Consider the following 19,701-nt stretch of genomic DNA (forward strand, 5'->3'; position numbering starts at 1 on the left):
GGTGTCACATGCAACGAAGTCACTAACGATGATGGAAGTGCATAACGGAAACCGTGACCCCGACGACATATCGTCAGATAAATCGTAGTGTGTAACGGGGCCTTTAGTGTGGCACATAGAGACACATAATGCAAAGATTGAGTCAACTTTTCCCTTTTTTATCTGGTTTCATGTATGATTTTAATATTGCCTACACCTGTTATTTGTTACAAGTGAGTTTTAACGATCATCACATGCTTGAAGCAAAAGTTGTTTACCCACAATTTTGGAAAGGTGGGCAACAATTTTGTTCAGCCCATTTTTGGGATTTTGTGTGAAATTATGGCCAATTTGCCTTTTTTCTCTCTGTTTTTTTGTCTGCTGTTCCAATACACATAAAGGAAATTAACACGTGTATGACAAACCATGTGTAATTGCGATAATTTTGGGGAAAAATATTTCATTTACTGGAACAATTTCAAGAGAGATAACACTTTAGGCTGTGACTATTATTCGAGAATGCAATAATTACCATATTGTTTGGATTATAAGACGCACTTTTCCTCCCAAAAATTTGGGAAGAAAATGAGGGGTGCGTCTTCAAATCCGAATGTAGCTTACAGGGGGAGGTGGAGAGGGGTCACAGGAATCCAGGCTGATGCTATCTGATATGCTGCAGGTGCTGCTCTGTTCGTTGTGCTGCGGGGCTGCTCCATGCGCTGTGCTGCGTACGCTGCTGTGCACTGTGCTGCAGGCGCTGCTCTGTGTGGTATGCTGTGAGCACTGCTCTGTGCGCTGTGCTGCAGGTGCTGCTCTGTGCGCTGTGCTGCAGGTGCTGTTCTTTGGACGCTGCTCTGTGCACTGTGCTGCATGCGCTGCTGTGTGCTGTGCTGCAGGTGCTCCTCTGTGTGCTATGCTGTGAGCACTGCTCTGTGCGTTGTGCTGCAAGTGCTGCTCTGTGCGCTGTGCTGCAGTGCTGTTCTGTGGGCGCTGCTCTGTGCACTGTGCTGCGGCACTGCTCTCTGTGGTGTGCTGCGGGCGGTGAGGCACAGGCCATTCTGAAGATGTCAGAGGTGAGGGCTTCATATTATGGTGCACGGAATTGGTGCGTGTGCTGAGGGAGCTCTCACCTCAGGATCCCATCTGTGCACGTGCCGCTTCTGTACCATTGATGTACCAACAGTGGACTTAAGGAAAATGGCGCCCAGAGGTGGCTCTTGTGTAGATCAGATCTCGGTTTGTCATTGAGCCGATAACTTAATCTGCACATGCGTCGACTATGGGCGCCATTTTTTTTAAGCCCACACTGCCAACAGAATGGCACATGCCTCACTGCTCACAGTACGTACCAGCACAAAGCAGCACCTGCAGCCCAGGCAAAGAGCATCCCCTCCATCCCCGACATAGAGCAGCGCCTGCAGCAAGCATGTAGGCCCCCCTCTGCATCGACTGCAGCATCGCCATACTCCAGCGCCACCTCTGCCTCCTGTGATCCCCACTCCACCACTGCTGCCGCCCCCCCCTCCATGGTAAGATACCACCGAATTATAAAACGTACCGCATATTTTTTTTTACCTTTTTCTTTTCTCTAAATTTGGGGTGCATATTATAATCCAGTTCGTCTTATAAAATGAAAAATACGGTAAGGTAATAGAGCAAAGGATTGCGATTGTGTCCTTAGTGATGCTGTGTCTAAATAATGGCCTTGGGGTCACCTAGCTATGGTGATACAATTTGCCAAAAGGCAACTAAACCCCTAAACTAAAGACTCTCATTGAAATGTAGCTTAATTTCAAATAATAATATAACAATATAAATGCACAGTTCAAGTATTGAAAATTGCTTAGTGGAGCGATAGGTGTATAAATTACTGATCAAATTTCTTAAATGAAGTAGACAGGCAGCTCTAATTAGTTATATTGTTTGCATATGTAGCACCCCTGAATACATCAGGGTGCTACAAGGAACTGCATCCTTTTACCTAGGGTGCAGGACCTACCCCCCCCCCATGGTTCCATGTTTTCCCAGAAACCGGGTCACCTCCATCAGCACCACAAACCCCAATCAACACCTCACATCATGACCTGTCAGACACACCAGTGGGTTGGTCTAGCTGGAAAAGAGCCACCCACCTAGGGGTCAGGCAGACTGGTAGGAGGGAAGTAGTGAGTCGAGAGAGAGCCCTCAAAGTGAGAGGAGCTGGAGTGTTAGCTCCCGGGGAGGTCGCAGACAGTAGTCTGGGACCAGAGGAGTCGGGGACCAATAGCAGTGACATTGGACAAGGGAGTAACGGTCATAGTTTTGGAGGACTGTCGGCACCAGAAAGCCCAAAAGAACTGACCGGTACTGAGCATGATGGGGTACAGGACCCTAGGTCAGGAGCCAAATCAACGTCCTGACAATTGACCTGCAGAGGAAGGGAACCTTCAGGGACCTTCCCAGAGCTCAGAGACTGAGGGCATCAGCACACTTCGGGGGACAGGGTTTTCTAGAAAAAGCAACCCACTGAAATGCCAGCCCTTAGGAGCAAGACTTCACTTAAAAACTGAAGAACGGGACCTTACAGCTTCAAGCTATAGGGACCCACATGGACACAAAACTGTGCACGGAGGCAGGCTCCGGATTCCTATGTGACACCGGTGAGAACGCAGCGGCAGTGGCAGCAGCACTCAGAGACTTTGGTTTACCTACAGCGTGTGTCTCTTTTATAAACTTCATCCAGCACCACGACTACCCCCATTGAGTACCCTGGTCCAATACACCCTGCTCTCCCAAATAACTACCAACACCCTGAGCCCGGGGCCTTCCCTACCTGCGGAGGAACTGACATCTGGCTGCTTAACCCCATCTGCCCCGGTACTCCTTACAGCAGGGGTAGGGACCCCGGGTGTTTGCTGAACTGATTAATGCCAGATCCGACTTCAGAACACTATTAGACAAAACATCGGCTTGGCACCTGGATAGAGCCTGGCGGTACTTTTATGAGTTCTCTAACAAACCGGGAAGGGCACTGGCCAGATTCCTGCACCCTTGTGTCCCCACTGCGTTTGATCCCACTATTAGTAGGCCTCCTGGGAAATCGATATACAAACCGGAGAAGATCTTGGATTCCTTCCAAGAATATTATTATTCTCAGAGGTTCGCTGGCGGCCACGACTCCTGCGGCCTTTGGTTCTAGGGTGGACTCCTTTGTGGCTGATACCCTCTTGTCTCCTCTTTCGTACCTTGAGGCCTTGGATGATCTATTTACAGATCAGGATGTTACTGAAGCAGTGAAGGCTCTGGCAAGCGGGAAAAGCCCCAGATCAGACGACTTCCCTGCCAATTTTTATAAAACCTTCCAAGCAGAATTAGTCTTGTTTCTTTGTAAAACCTTTAATGTCATCTCTCTAGACTTCCCCTTTAGTCCCCAGACTATGTCGGCCACTATTACTGTCATCCCCAAACCAGGAAAAGACCATGCCCTTTGCTCCAATTATCAGCCAATCTCATTAATTAACATGGAAGTAGAAATCTTTGCCAAACTAATTGCTAACCGTTTAGGCCCCCTTCCATACATAGCTATCAGGTAGGGTTTTTACAACACCAAGAAGCTCGGGATAATACTAACAACATCTTCCTGATTACATCCTATCTTCGAAAGCAACATATTTCAGCCTACCTCCTTTCAATCAACGCTAAAAAAGCTTTTGACCATCTATATTGAACCTTCCTTCGGTCAGCTTTCATCCAGCTAGGTATAAAAGAACTCATGCTCAATAGAATTATGGCCCTGTATCTCCACCCTAGGGCTAGAATAAGGGTTAATAATACCTTATCTTCCTCTTTCTCAACAGCTAACGGGACGCCTCAGGGGTGTCCTCTCTCATACCTTGCAGAAGCCATTCATAAATCACCTGACGTTACAGATCCATGTACGAATGGGAAACATGTAAAATTGGCTCTATATGATGACCTCCTACTGACTGTACCTTTCCAACCAAAATGTCTCCTTCCTGTCGCTAATAAAATAATTTGATTGGTTTGGAGGTGTGTCCAACTTTAAAGTAAACTTCACTAAGTCAGAGGCTCTCAATATTTCCTTGCCCGAAGCTTTGGTTGCTTCCCTCCAAAGCTTTTTCCCATTTAGGTGGCAGTCGAGGGATATCAAGTACTTGGGGGTTTAGGTGCCCGCTAATGCGGCTGACACCATCTTACTTAACTAATTGTCATTATTCCAACGCACTCTACTGGATTTAAAGTCCTACAATCGTGCCCAACTTTCTTGGTTTGGAATAAAAATAAATGCCATAAAATGGACAACCTGCTGTGCTTCCTTTATCTCTTTCAGACTGCCCTGATACATGTCCCTAGATACTATTTTAAAGCACTCCAAAAGGCCTTTAATACATTTGTTTGGGGCTTCCGTAGGCCCTGGATCAGATTTGACATCATGTGTAGACCTAAGACTAGGGGGGCGCGGGGCTTCCCAATCTTGAAAGGTATTATCATGTTTTGCTGTCCAGGTTACTGGACTGGTGTTTTAATGAATCCTCTAAGCAATGGGTGTTGATTGAGTGGTTGGTTTCCTCTTCCTTACCCTTGACTTTCCCACATTTCCATCCTCCCTATGCAGATTTTCAGCCTCTTACACAGTCCTTACTTCTGTTCTAGGACAGGTTTCCCCAGAGAGAGATGATCTGATCGCGAGGGATAGTTCAGCTTGCCCTCTCTTTGATAATCCTGCCATTCCTCCTGCAATGGGGAGAGAGTTGTTTCTGTCTGTGCTGGTACTCCTCAGATCGGGTCGGTCTGGGGCAGGTGGTGGAATATCTTACTAGATCTCCACCTGAGAATCTCCCTTTCGTGGTGGGAGTATCTCCAACTACGGACTTTTGTCCAAAGCTGGTGGCCGCGAGGACAGCCGTAGATACCTGGTTCTTCCTTTGAGTCCCTCTGGAGATCGGTTTCACCCCATCTCACCTTGTCTCTCAGTAATACTCTATTTTGTCGGATGTGTGCTTGGAGACCTCTCCTGACTATCTGGACCTTGGCAGGACGAGCTGCAAAGCACTCTGTTGGACACGGATCACTCTAAAATATTTACTCTAACTCATAAATTGTCTGTCTCTTGCCTCAGCCAGGGAAGAAACGTTACAATATTAATGCGTTGTAACAGGGGCCCAGTCTTTTTACATCAGATCTTTCCCTCTGTCTCGGACCTTTGCTGGAGATGTTGCATTGAGAGTGGTACCATGAGCCACATCTGGTGGTCATGTAGACTTCTCCAGTAATTCTGGTCCTCTATCTTTGAAATTTATTTTGAGGCTTCGGGCACACACTTGGGTTCGACCCCGCAGCTTGCTCTCTTCTCATTCTTACATTCTTATGATGGCTGTCAAGACTGATGTTTTAAGAGATTCTTCTTGATGGCGGCTAGAACCGTAATCCCCAGGCATTGGAGGTCCCCCAACCCTCCGTCTGTGGAAGGGAGAAGGTGGGCGGGATGTTATGTCCCGCTCATCTCCGCCCCTCCGCTTCTATTGGCTGGCCGATTAGTGATGTCGAACGCACCTCCCCCTTTAGGAGGGGTGGTTCGGTAGTCACAGCGACGTCGCCAAGCAGGTATGTGCGTGTGAAGCTGCCGTAGCGATAATGTTCACTACGGCAGCAATCACCACATATCTCATGTGTGACGGGGGCGGGTACTATCGCGCTCGGCATCACTAGCCGATGCTAGCGATGTCGCAACGTGTAAAGTACCCCTTAGTCCAAACTGACAACTCTGATGGCTCCAATTAGCATCCTTTCATTTGTAAATGTGGCCATTGCCTGAAGAATCTGCAGGGGGCAATTGTGTTGATCCACCTCAACAAAGGTCTTGTAAGAGAGTGTAAATCCTTCAGGTCATTCGACCCATCTCTAGGATCCAAAGGTACAAATGTTAAATGACCCCTCTCTGGGACTTCTAGTGTTAAAAGCAACTTAACTACTGTGGACACAAAGTTCCTGTTATATGTAGAACCAGGCAAGTTTCCTGGCACCATGGAACTGACAGGTCTAATACCCTACATTGCAAAAACAATGTAGAGTATTAAAGCATCAAAATGTATTTTTTTAAAATAAAAAGACAAACAAAATTTGTAAAAATGTTAAAAAATAAAAGAGAAAGTCCGAAAAAAATAAAAAAAACGTTTTGTGTTTTACAAGCATAAATGATGTTTTTTCTGTGAATACAAAACTTAACAAAAGAGTACACATATTTGGTATTGCTACATCCAGGAAAACAACACGCTATATAAAACTTTCATAATATTAAATCCATTTGGTGAACACTGTAAAAAAGTAAAAAATAAAAAATAAAGAAAAATATATAGCTCTTTAATTTAACTGATAAACAAAACATACAAAAAAGTGACCAAATATCATATCCAAAAACTATAATATCAATATCTCATTCCGTAAAAAACAAGCCTTTATACGACTCTGTTGCCAAAAAGGTAGAAAAGATACCGCTATCAGTATATAAGAATGCAAAAATAAATTGTTGTTTGTAAAAAATAGTTTCTAGTGTCAAAAGCAGCAAAAATATCCTTAACAAATGTGGTATCATTGTAAAACTTCAAGGTTCGGTTTTGTTTGGTTAGTCGACTTTCTTGGTGTTCGCCAAACAGTTTGACCAACATATCTGAACCCCATTTAATTCAAAGCGAGGCAAAACCAAAGGCATAAATAATACCTTCAGGGGACCCAAAAGCTTCCAAAACAGCTCAAACAACAGCCATTAGCTTCATAGACTATTAACATAAGAAATATTGAAGTAGATGAATGACAGGTGTAGGCCAGGTAGGCTGGGAGCCCTCATACCTAATGCAACAGCTAAAACTGCTTTTCTGCTCAGCCACACTCAGGTCGCACCAATATTAGATTCATAGACTTGTTTTTCTAGACACATTTAAGGATAGTAAGAGAGGTAGATAAGTGAAAGGGAGGTACATGTCTGCCAGTCTGAGAGCTGTACTGCTACAGCCAATTAGGAGTCCCCATCCAAAATCCAAATTTCACAAAATTAGGGGCAGACACAGGAAAGTGGCATCAATGTACCAATAATATAATACTGGAGCATGGGTGCATGAGATAGGGCTTGGCCCAGCATTTCTACCTTAAAAAATTGATCAGTAATAGTTAGATGAGTGATCGGTGTAGGCCTGAGGCTCTGAGACCCCTACCACTACAAGCAACACACAACATGTAGACACAACTTGGAGTCTCCACAATTAAAAAAATGAGGGCAGAAACCACTAAAGCAGCATCAATTGCCTCAGAGTACAAATAGTGTAATGACGCATTATGGATGCAGGGGACAAGGCTTGGTCCAGCATTTAGACATTAAACATTGATCAGTGACAGGTGGATGAGTGACAGGTATAGGCTTCAGGCTATAAGACCCCTGCCACTAAAGGCAACACACAACACTGATTGAACATTGGTGCAGCATGGCTGCATCGGACAGGGCTTGACCCAACATTTCTACCTTACATATTGATCAGGAACATGAGTGACAGGTGTAGGCCTAGTGCTCTGAGACCCCTACCATTACAGGTAACACACAATATGGAGACTCAACTTGGAGTCTCAATATTTAAAAATAATTAGGGGCAAACCCCACGAAAGTGTAATCAATTTCTCCAGAGTACAAATAGTATAAGGGTGCAGCATGGATGCATGGGGCAGAGCTTTGTGGATAAGTGACAGGTGTAGGCCTGGTGCTCTGAAACCCCTGCCACTAAAGGCAACACATAACAAGGAGACCCAAATAAGAGTCTGCATTTACAAAAAAAAATGGCTTGTTATGTTGCAAGAGGAAGCAAAAGAAGGAGGAATAGGAGGAATATTAGGTACTTCATACAAAGTAGCCAATATGTAAACGGAACAGTGGAGATCACACATTTTGATTGTTGCTCCACCAGGGCACTTATTTTTAACATCAGCAGCAGTAGCAACAGCAGCCACAGAAGCCACAACAAAGCTTGTTGCAGCTTTCTTGTGGCTTCTGTGGCTGCTGTTGCTACTGCTGCAATAATAGAAGGTCAATGCAGCACACTGAAAACTACACCATCGCCTAGTTTGCACAGTCTGCAACTGAGGTGGAAAAGTCAGATCTATTACTTGTTCATCTTGATGAAAGTTAGGTGGTCTACAATTTCAGAGGAAAGCCAGATGTGCTTCTCCATCAGGACATCACCAGCAGCAATAAAGATCCACTCCGAGAGAACGCTGGCTGCTGAGCATAACAAAACCTCCATGGTGAGACTGGCGAGCAAAGGCCACTCTTTTATTTTTAAAAGCCAAAATGCAAAAGCATCCAAACCCCATTGATGGCATTGATATTGAGCTATAGATACTCCTGCACCATCCTCTCCAGTCTTTCACTATGTGTCAGACTTTTACTATTCTCAGCTGGTGCACGGGATGGTCTAAAAATGTGTGCCACAACATACAGATATTACGTCTGTAACTTAAACTGCTGCTGCTAATGTTCCTGCAATGATGATTCAATGATCCATGGGTTACACGTCTAGAACTGTGATGCACACTGTGTGCTCCACTGCTGTCTTGGGGAAAACCACTCTTAAGATTGTGTCGATACTCCAGCATGCGCGCATTCCTTTTCACGTTGGTAAGCATCTGGCAAAATGTACTCATGTATTGTGCATCTAACAGAGTCATCACTATTTCTATTCATAACTATCCGGGCATCATATTGCAGATAGTGCAGCAAGAAGGTACTCATGTGCTAGACGCTTCCATGAGGTTCAAGTCCATGGTGTGTTCGTTGTGGGGTAACACTCATGTGACGCCCTGGCCTATCAGGTCGTCACAGGGTATTGTGCAATCTGCCCTTCTGCATGATATCCACCTCCTCCTTGGATACGGGTCCCTGACCTTTGGTTACTAAGAACAAGCTAATCAAAACCCTAGGAACACTCTGCACCATACCCACCAGACACACCAGTGGACAGTCTGAAGGGAATAGGGCTGGCCACTTGGGGGGTTGGTTAAGGGGAGGTCAGGAGTGTTAGGAGACAGTTAGTTGAGGAGTGACTCTCAAGAGGAGAGGTCACAAAGTGTGGAGTGGTGACTCTCAAGTGGAAAGGTCAGGAGCTGGGCTCCTCGTTTACTAGGTGGCAGACATTGGTCTGGTAGCAGCTGGACCCCGGTCACAGGGGATCGTGACAAGGGGCACGGACTGTCGAGGAGGACAGCCGGCGGCCTTGTGCCATCACTGGGCAGGGGCCAGGGCACGATGGGGTACGTGGACCCCAGGCCAGGAAGTAGCTTAAGGCGTCCTGGTAAATCACCCGATGAGGACGGAGCCTTCAAGATCCGTTCTCCACCCACTCCAAAATCGGGGTACTAGCGCAACGAGGGGGATAGGACTTTTCCACTGCCTAGTCCAGAAATCCCAAGTGTGAACCCTGAGAGCAAGCTCACTCCGTTAGCCATACAGGTGAGCGGGACCCGTTTAGTTTTAGGTTGAAAGGGACCAACTACAGAAAAGAGGTGCCAAGGTCTAGGTCACAGGCTAACAAGCCACACCAACGGGCATCGGATCCAGGCGTGCTCCCTCCCTCCTGCAGTGGCATCAAGAACTTCAGTTTACCACGGTTGTCAGCGTCAGCATTATTGGACTGAGTGAGTACGCACTTAACCCTTACCGGCCCGACGGCATCTCCCCGACACCATTATTATTATTATTATTATTGTTTATTTATAGAGCACCATTGATTCCATGGTGCTGTACATGAGGGGGTTACATACAGAATACATGTACACGTTACAATAGACAGACTAGCACAGGGGGAAGAGGGCCCTGCCCTTGCGGGCTTACATCCTAAAGGATTTTGGGGAGGAGACAGTAGGTGGGGTGTAGGTGGGGCGGCAGCTCCGCACGGTGGTGGGGCGGCAGCTCCGCACGGTGGTGGGGCGGCAGCTCCGCACGGTGGTGGGGGCGGCAGCTCCGCACGGTGGTGGGGCGGCAGCTCCGCACGGTGGTGGGGCGGCAGCTCCGCACGGTGGTGGGGCGGCAGCTCCGCACGGTGGTGGGGCGGCAGCTCCGCACGGGGGTGGGGCGGCAGCTCCGCACCATCACCGAATCCCGGGGTATCCCCCCTACCCGTGGACGGGTTAAACACCTGGCTGCCCACACCATCGCCACCGGGTACTTTCAGCCACAGTGGTGGTACTTTACCCTTACCACACACCACGGGTGGCGTCACGAACTTTCCACACTGTCCCCTGTACATATACCCCCTTTATTTGAGTGGCCGCATGACCCCGGGTCCGGATGTCCCTCGAGCCTCCGCGGGTCCAGATCCGAGCAGCCCGGCTGCTGACATGGGGGCGGCACACTCAAGCTTGCTTTCTCCATCCCCACCCACCAACCATGGACAACAGAGAGGGGATCAATATATTTTTCATCTCCTGAGTATTGGCAACCCATTGTATCTTCCTCCTCATCCTCTTCCATTTTCTCCTTGGCTCTTTCACCTTCACTAATGGTTTGTCTGGTACCATGAACCCCACTTGATTGCTGTACGCCATACACCCATGCCACCCGCCTGTGCAACGACACTTCAGACCTTAGAGATATCAGTATTTCTTTTTCATCCTTCTCTCCTTCCTCATCTTCCTCTGGTACCACCACCTCCTCCCACAGACTATTCAAAGTAAGTGTCTTCCAGCATGCAGATGACCGGAATAGTGATGCTGATGATGGCATTGTCAGCACTAACCATCTTAGTAGCCATTTCAAATTCTGCAGAGGGGTGCAGGGGTCCTTCATCTGTGCCCAATCCGCAATTGTGTTTTGCCCTATAACCGCATCGCGTTGGCCCAGTGTATACTGGCATACTACACCATGGCTCACTAGTTAAAGCATTTCAAAGTTGTTACCATATAAAATTACATATCAGATTTGAAAAACGGGGCTCTGTCAGGAAGGTGAAAAACGGGGCTCTGTCAGGAAGGTGAAAAACGGGGCTCTGTCAGGAAGGTGAAAAACGGGGCTGTGACAGGAAGGTGAAAAACGGGGCTCTGTCAGGAAGATGAAAAACGGGGCTCTGTCAGGAAGGTGAAAAACGGGGCTCTGCCAGGAAGGTGAAAAACGGGGCTCTGTCAGGAAGGTGAAAAACGGGGCTCTGCCAGGAAGGTGAAAAACGGGGCTCTGCCAGGAAGATGAAAAACGGGGCTCTGTCAGGAAGGTGAAAAATGGGGCTCTGTCAGGAAGGTGAAAAATGGGGCTCTGTCGGGAGTCAGGAAGATGAAAAATGGGGCTCTGTCAGGAAGGTGAAAATCAGTTTTGAAGGTAAGGAGTTAAAGAAGTTTTCCAAATTCTTGATATTAATGCCTAACTATTTCATTGACAAAAACTAATAATTTTTCTGAGTGCGCTGGCTCATTATTTGTTCTTTAGCACAGGTGTAGGAGCGAACTGTCAGTGAGTATTGAAAGTAACAGAGTAATGGCAAGCAGGGAACCTAAAATGAGCATGCATCAGTATTGACAACTGGCACATGCTCAGTATGGAAAAAAATAGTATAGCACATGGTATAGCAAAGACTAGCCAATCCCTGAAGAGGATGTGCTTGATGATGACGTCCCGTTGAGATTGAGAACAAAGATGAAAAAAGATATGCTGGACAAAAGGGGATCAAGCAAAAAAATATAATATTTTATTATAATCACAATACAATAAGAATAGCAAGCAAGACGTGACCATTAAGAACAATTAAAAAACCCAAAAAGACTAACACAGAAACATCCCACAAATCTACCCATAATAAGATGACTACAAAATTTCCCAAAGAAAATATAGTAAATGAGCCCACAATATTATAAAACATACAGTCAAGGAATGAGACACTATTGTGTACCAAGCAATACTCAGAGACTGAATGTAAATAAAGCACAAAATCTGACACCATGCACAGACCAAAAAGTCCCTATGATGCACATGAGGTCTTCAGGGAGCTACAAGGTACTGCATCCCCACAAGGATGCAGGGCCTACCCCCAGGAACCCGGAAGACCAGTGACAGTAACAACACAAACATTCCAGAAAATCCCTGTTTTTCCCCAAAATTCCCCCCTAGAAAGGTACCAGGCTAGGGTTGGACCAATGGATGGCCACCTAGAGGTGGAGCCAATCCAGTCCAATAGATGACCAGGTGGGAGGGGCAGACAGTGGACAGTCAGACAGTAGTTGTCAGGAGTCGGTGACAGAGTGAGGAAGCGAAGGGATGCACTGACAGGAGTGAAACAGTGACCTGAGGGCCCAGGCGGTTGGTTGCTGGTGGAGCATGGTGGAGTACTCCCGGAACCACAGCACCGATGGGGTACAGAATCCTAGGTCAGGCAAACGCTCCCAGCAGACCTGATAAAATCTGCACAGTGAAAGGACCATCAAGGATCTCACTGATATTGAAGTTCGGGACACAGTAGCAATGGGAGAACCGGGGAACAGGACCAGAGACTCCGACCCCACAGAGTTCACGCTACTGTCATACGGACTGCTGTTAAGAGACTACCAGGAGGGAACCCCCAGCCGCTCCAAGCCACGAGGACCCACCAACCAAAGAGAGGTGCAGGGGAATGGTCACTAAACCGGCACTGGGACTAAGGGGACCTGCGATCAACACCAGTCTTCCTCGGGTGACCAGTTTACATCTTGGCATGAGTAAAGGAACCAGTTACACTGCAACCCCTTGTGTGGCCTGTCTTCTTTCAATACCCATCTACATCACCTATCATCTGGGGCATGGCCCTACTTGCGGAGGGCCTAACATCCAGGCTGCCACCAACACCAGCTCCATCCACATAGCTGCAAACCGCAAGTGGCGTCACGTGATAAACTTTTATTTAATCTCCTGTAACCAGAGCACGGAACTAGGCGACGGCCACCAAGTGACATTCCAAAGTTATACACTGCCCAGGACCGAGAACCCCATAACCCGGGGCTACACATATCAAGGCTAGCAAGTACCATAATTGTCACTCCTGCAATGTTATTTACGTGTTCATTTGTGATTGTCCTAAAATTTATGTACGTCAAACCACACAAGAACTTGGTAGAAGATTACAACAGCACTTTTTCAGTATAGGTACGGCAAGGACAGACAAAACAAAAGGTAAGTTGATTACGTCAGTGGTATCACATTTTTTTTAACACTACTCAGCAAGCCCATCAGGCCTCAGAGTTCTAGTTGTTGATTCAGTCAGTTTGAATATTAGAGGTGAGGATATTAGCAAAGTTACTTTGTCCTTTGTCGTGAGGTGAGTCCAGGCAGGTTTTTGAATTACGTTGCCTGGTGCCTTCCGGACTTAGGCTATGTTCACATAGAACTTTTTTGCAGCATTTTTTTCCTGACCAAAAGCTGACCTTGTGGCAGGATTTCTCCTAGGAGTCATCTGCGGTTTTGGTGCGTTTTGGTGTGGTTTTTGTGGCGTTTTTGTAGCGCTTTTTACAGTTTTTTTTCTGTGATGTCAAGTCCAGCAAGGGTTCAGTAGTACCCGAGTGTTGGGCCAGGCTGAGATTGACCTGATCCGGCATTCGGGTAGTAAAAAAAAAAGTAGAAAAAAAAAAAGTAAAGCAAGCGCGCTATACTTACCAAAAAGTAAAGCAAGCGCGCTATACTTACCAATCTCCGATAGATGCTAGAGTGTATGGGCTCCGTCCAGGTATGACGTCATTCAACAGGCCCCTATCACGTGGGGGGCAGGTGGGCGAAGCTTGATTGTAGTGGAAGGGAGAACACATTGCCAAGCTCACTAACCCAGCTAGTCATGCCCTCTAACCCAGCTGGTCAGGTCCACTAACCAGGAAGGAGCCCATACATTCTAGCATCATCCGTACCTGCTCCCCCGGCCCCTCGTACTTCCAGAGCCGCTCATTAGCCTCATGCATATTCACTTCTTCCCCCCACACTGGCGTCTGTGGGTCTATCGTACAGTAAGAAATAAACAAATAAATAAAACAAATGACGTAGGGTCCCCCATATTTTGATACCCAGCATAGATAAAGCCTACAGTTACAGGCTGCAGCCCCCAGCTGTGTGCTTTTTCTTGGCTTGGTATCAAAATACGAAGGACCCCATGCTGTTTTTTAATCATTTAAATAAATAATTAAAAAAAAAACAGCATGCAATCACCCCAAATTTCATACACAGCCAAGATAAAGCCCACAGCTTGGGGCTGCCATTATCAGGCTGGAGAGACCCAGCCTAAGAATATCAGCCTGCAGCCACCCAGGATTGTTGCATCCATTAGAGACGACATTCCCAGCACTTTACCCAGCTCTTCCCGAATTGCCCTTGTGCAGTGGCAATCGGGGTAATATCAGGGGTTAATCACAGCTCATAGCTGCGACTAAGCCCTAGATTGGTAATGTCAGGCGTCTATGAGATACCCCCATCACAAATCTGTGATATGTGTCAAAAAATAAAGACAAACACCGAAAAAATACTTTATTGAAATAAAAGACAAAAAGCCCCCTTTTTCACCACTTTATTAACCCCATAATCACCCCTGCAGGTCCGATGTAATCCACACAAGGTCCTACAGCGATTCATCTCTGCTACATCTGAAGATCACAGTGAGCAGCCATAGAACTGGACTGCTCATTGTGAGCTCCAGAGATTGAATTAGCCGCACGTTCAGCGGTCACTTAACTCAGGTGATTCCCGATCACAGCTGGCAATACCTGTGACCGTAAATAGCCTGGGTGAGATCACCGCTGAATGAGCTTCTCACTCATTCTCTGTATAGACCCACAGACTGGGTCTGTTATTGGTTGCAGTCAGATACTGGGGGCGCGTCTGACTGAAACCAACCACAGATGAAAGCAGTGAATATGTAATGAGCGGGGAAGTGGAAGAGCCGCGGGAGTATACAGCCGCACCAGTTATTTGATATATATACCGCGCCTGCTCCAATACCCTATCCCCACCACTATTTAAGTGCCGCCCGATACCCTGGATCAATTCTGAGCCTAACCAGGTTTTTTATTAACCCGGTTAGACCCACTGATCCAGGGTATTGACATGTCCTTCTTTCCAGAACACCGCAAAACCGGAGGTATTTCACAAAACCGTCAGGAAAAAATCCTGACGTGTTTGTGTGTGTGCATGAGATTTCAGAAATCTCATAGACTTTGCTGGGACTGTAAAAAGCAGTGTTTTATTAGCATGGATTTGCATAAAACCTAGGCAAATCTGCAGCTAAAAAACGCTACAAAAACGCTGCAAAAACGCCCAGTGTGAACATAACCTTAATGAGAAACTGCTTTTCACAGGCTTATACAAGACTATGTGATTTCTAAACTAATTGTTGTTACTTTGTTTTAGATATCTATGTCCACACTTTGACTGCTTGGATTGATCACCTATTCTCAGCTTTGTCTGAGTGATAGACCTTCGTGGAGACATATGGAAGATCGCCGTATGATCATCGACATGAAAGATACATGAATAATATTAGGACAATTGCACCTTATATTTTATATAGTTTTATTACATGTATTATCATGAATTAGACAGGATGTTGTCATGGCTTTACTGCAGTTGAATGCTTTACGGCGCCACAAAGCATTCACCTGCAGTAAAGCACTGACAGCAGCGGTGGCCCTGTGTATTGGACGCAATCATGAAGGATGTACCTTGTTGCACATGCGTCCTTATTGAGTTATAACGTCTGCACACTGCTGGCTGGTTTACATTACTGTCCAGCAAGTGCAGCAGGTTACATTGCGCTTGTGCGAGGTTCTCTATCATGCTTAGTAAAGTCGGGTTGTTACAGCTGGTCACTTTCGGGTTATGATCCCGGCTACTAATGGGCTGCCTATGTTTGTAATTAGGGATGATCGCATACCTCAAATATTCGGCTTTGCGAATATTCTACGAATAGGTCGCCACTATGTGAATATTCGATGCGCAATGTAAGTCTATGGAAACCCCGAATAGTTCCGAATAGTTGTTATTCGGGTTTCCCATACATTGTGCAATGAATATTCATGAATAGTCGAATAGCGGCGACCTATTCAGCAAATATTCGCGAATCCGAATATTTGAGGAATTCGATCATCCCTATTTGTAATGCTTTTTATGACGCATTCGCTGTAGGCACTATATGTTTGGTTAAATTGTGCTATGCACATGCGCCCTTATTGTGTTTTAACTCATGTGCACCGCGGACCACTTTCCATCTCTATCCGGCAAATGCAGCAGGTTACATTGCGTGTGTGCAAGATTGTCAATCACGAGCAGTGAATCCGCGCTGCTATAACTCGTTAATCATTTCTGCCAGCTGGTGAGTAACTTCTTCACTACTATATATAGCTCATGTAAGCATAAGTGTCCTTGCTTATTCTTATCCAGCCCCTAAGAAAGCCACATGTGGTGGCGATATGCATGAGGCAAGATCCTGCTTTCACAGGCTACCTCCTTGATACAAGAGCTAGTTTTACTACCTGGGGTGATATCCCACTTTACAGGCTCTCTGGCCTTTCACTACCAACTTTGGCCCTTCACCTCTGGTAGTGTATACTTTCTGGACATCTCCTTATTTCAAGAGGTGTTCTATCTACCTTATCATACTTATGTTAGGGCGCCTTATACAATTGTGCATCATAGGGACTTTTTGGCCTGTGAGTGGTGTCAGATTTTGTGCTTTATTTACATTCAGTCTTTGAGTATTGTTTGGTACACAATAGTGTCTCATTCCTTGACTGTATGTTTTATAATATTGTGGGCTCATTTACTATATTTTCTTTGGGAAACTGTGTAGTCACCTTATTATGGGTACATCTGTGGGATGTTTCTGTATTAGTCATTTTTGGCTATTTATTTTTTTTTTAATAGTCACATCTTTCTTGCTATTCTTATTGTATTGTGATTATGATAAGATATTGTATTTTTTGGGTTGATCCCTTTTTGTCCAGCATATATTTTTTTCTTGTTTGTTCTCATGCCTATGTTTTATGCTGGTGGTGATCCCTATAGGAGAATGGTGCCCTCCCAAACATCTTTGAACCTCCACAATATTTGACTGTATGTACTGTATTTTCTTTGTAGCTCTTATTTTGTTTTTGATAAGTAGTAGAATGATGTGTTTTACCAAAAAGCTCTATCTTGGTCTCATCTATCCACATGACACTTTCACAGAAACATTTTGGCTTACTCATGTACATTTTGGCAAACTACAGTCTAGTTTTTTTTTATAACTCAGTGTCAGCAGTGGGGTCCTCCTGGGTCTCTTGCTGTAGCATTTCACTGAGTTCAAATGTTGACGGATAGTTTGCTCTGAGACTAGTGCAAGCTGAGCCTGCAGGACAGCTTGAATTTCTTTGGAACTTGATTGGGGCTGCTTATCCACCATTAGGCTGTCACTGTGTTGCAACCTTTCATCAATTTTTCTCTGCTATTCACAAACCAGGAAATTAAGTTACAGTACCATGGGTTGTAAACTTCTTGATTCTGTTGCGCACTATGGACACAGGAATGGCAAAATCTACGCAGATGAACTTGTAACCTTCAGTTTTTTTTATATTTTTCAACAATTGTGGTTCTCAAGTCCTCAAACAGTACTTTTCTCCTCTTTATGTTCTCCATGCTTAGTGTGGTATGCACAGACACACAATGCTAAAATTGGGTCAACTTCTCTTTTTATCTGGTTGCAGGTGTGATCTTCATTCGTGATCTATACCCTTGTTATGTGCCACATGTAAGTTTGAGCAAGCATCATATGCTTGAAACAAAGTTATTTACCCACAATTTTGGAAATGTGCCAACAATTTTGCCCAGGCCATTTTTGGGGTTTTGTGTAAAATTATGTTTAATTTGCCTTTTTTTCCTTATTTTTTGTTTTGTTCCAATACAGACAAAGGAAATAGAAATATAATTTTCTAGAACAATTTCAAGGGTGACAACACTTTTAACCATGACTGTATATAATACTATCACCTAAGGGGTACTTTGCACACTACGACATCACAGGTGCGATGTCGGTGGGGTCAAATTGAAAGTGACGCACATCCAGCATCGCAGGTGACATCGTAGTGTGTAAAGCCTAGATGATACGATTAACGAGTGCAAAAGTGTCGTAATCGTATCATCGGCGTAGCGTCGGCGTAATCCATAATTACGCTGACGCGATGGTCCGATATTGTTCCTCGTTCCTGCGGCAGCACACATTGCTGTGTGTGAAGCCGCAGGAGCGAGGAACATCTCCTACCGGCGTCACCGCGGCTCCCGTAGGATATGCGGAAGGGAGAAGGTGGGCGGGATGTTTACATCCCGCTCATCTCCGCCCCTCCGCTCCTATTGGCCGCCTGCCGTGTGACGTCGCAGTGACGCCGTACGACCCGCCCCCTTAATAAGGAGGCAGGTCGCCGGCCAGAGCGACGTCCCAGGACAGGTGAGTCCATGTGACGCTGCTGTAGCGATAATGTTCGCTATGGCAGCTATCACAAGGATATCGCAGCTGCGACGGGGGCGGGGACTATGGCGCTCAGCATCGCAGCATCGGCTTGCGATGTCGCAGCGTGCAAAGTACCCCTAAGTCTGTTAGTAAGATGTAGAACAAAGATGCAATTAAGACATTTTTACCTTGAAGTTGCCTTCCTCTATACATATCTTTTGTTTTGGCTGGATGGGCTCTTGCTGAATTATCACACTTTGGCTGTTCATATCTAAAATAGCCAAAAGAAAATTATATTCAACTTTGCAACAAAAAATTCTCATTCACTATATACAAAGTATCCTTCCTTTTCATGAATAGAACGAAACCATTACTCTTGACTTTTTATAAATATCAATTTTTGAATGATTTTCCACACCCAAAATGAATCAATTTTGTAAACAAAAAACAAAACAAATATTGGAGACACACTAAAGAAACGAAATTAGAAATTGCTAGTTCATGTAGGGATTACTGCTAAAAATTTGTATTGCTATTATACTCAACAGGTGAATCAAAACAATACCTTTTAGTCAAACATGAAGTAAAAATCTACAATTAACAAAACTTATGTTGTTAAATTAAATTATCGATACATTTCCAAATGTACAGTTAGGTACAAATATATTTGGACAGTGACAAATTTTGGCATTTTAGCTGTTTACCAAAACATATTCAAGATACAGTTATATAACCAATATGAGAATATGAGAATAAAGTGTAGACACTCAGCTTTAATTTGAAAGCATTCTCATCCTAATTGGTGGAAGGGTGTAGGGATTATAGCTCTTTAACCCCTTTACTCTAAAGCCCATTTTTATCTTCATGAGCGGGCCATTTTTTGCAATTCAGACCAATGTCATTTTGACAGGTGGATTATATCACCCCTGCAGGTCCGATGTAATCCACACAAGGTCCTACAGCGATTCATCTCTGCTACATCTGAAGATCACAGTGAGCAGCCATAGAACTAGACTGCTCCTTGTGAGCTCCAGAGATTGAATGAGCCGCATGTTCAGCGGTCACTTAACTCAGGTGATTCCCGATCACAGCTGGCAATACCTGTGACCGTAAATAGCCTGGGTGAGATCACCGCTGAATGAGCGTCTCACTCATTCTCTGTATAGACCCGCAGACTGGGTCTGTGATTGGTTACAGTCAGATACTGGGGGCGCGTCTGACTGCAACCAATCACAGATGAAAGCAGTGAATATGTAATGAGCGGGGAAGT

At 45.4% G+C, this 19,701-nt stretch overlaps 1 protein-coding gene across 2 annotated transcripts in view; it reads right to left on the minus strand.

Moving 5' to 3' along the window:
- The window catches only part of SMOC2 (SPARC related modular calcium binding 2), a 767,036-nt gene that overhangs the window by 239,355 nt on the left and 507,980 nt on the right, over positions 1 to 19,701 (minus strand). For both annotated transcript variants that reach the window (XM_075339692.1, XM_075339691.1), the window contains one exon: positions 18,620 to 18,702. In XM_075339692.1, coding sequence (XP_075195807.1) covers positions 18,620 to 18,702 — 83 coding nt within the window. The remainder of the gene's footprint in view (positions 1 to 18,619; positions 18,703 to 19,701) is intronic.

Source organism: Anomaloglossus baeobatrachus, chromosome 3, assembly GCF_048569485.1.
Source record: "Anomaloglossus baeobatrachus isolate aAnoBae1 chromosome 3, aAnoBae1.hap1, whole genome shotgun sequence".
Classification (NCBI taxonomy): Eukaryota; Metazoa; Chordata; class Amphibia; order Anura; family Aromobatidae; genus Anomaloglossus; species Anomaloglossus baeobatrachus.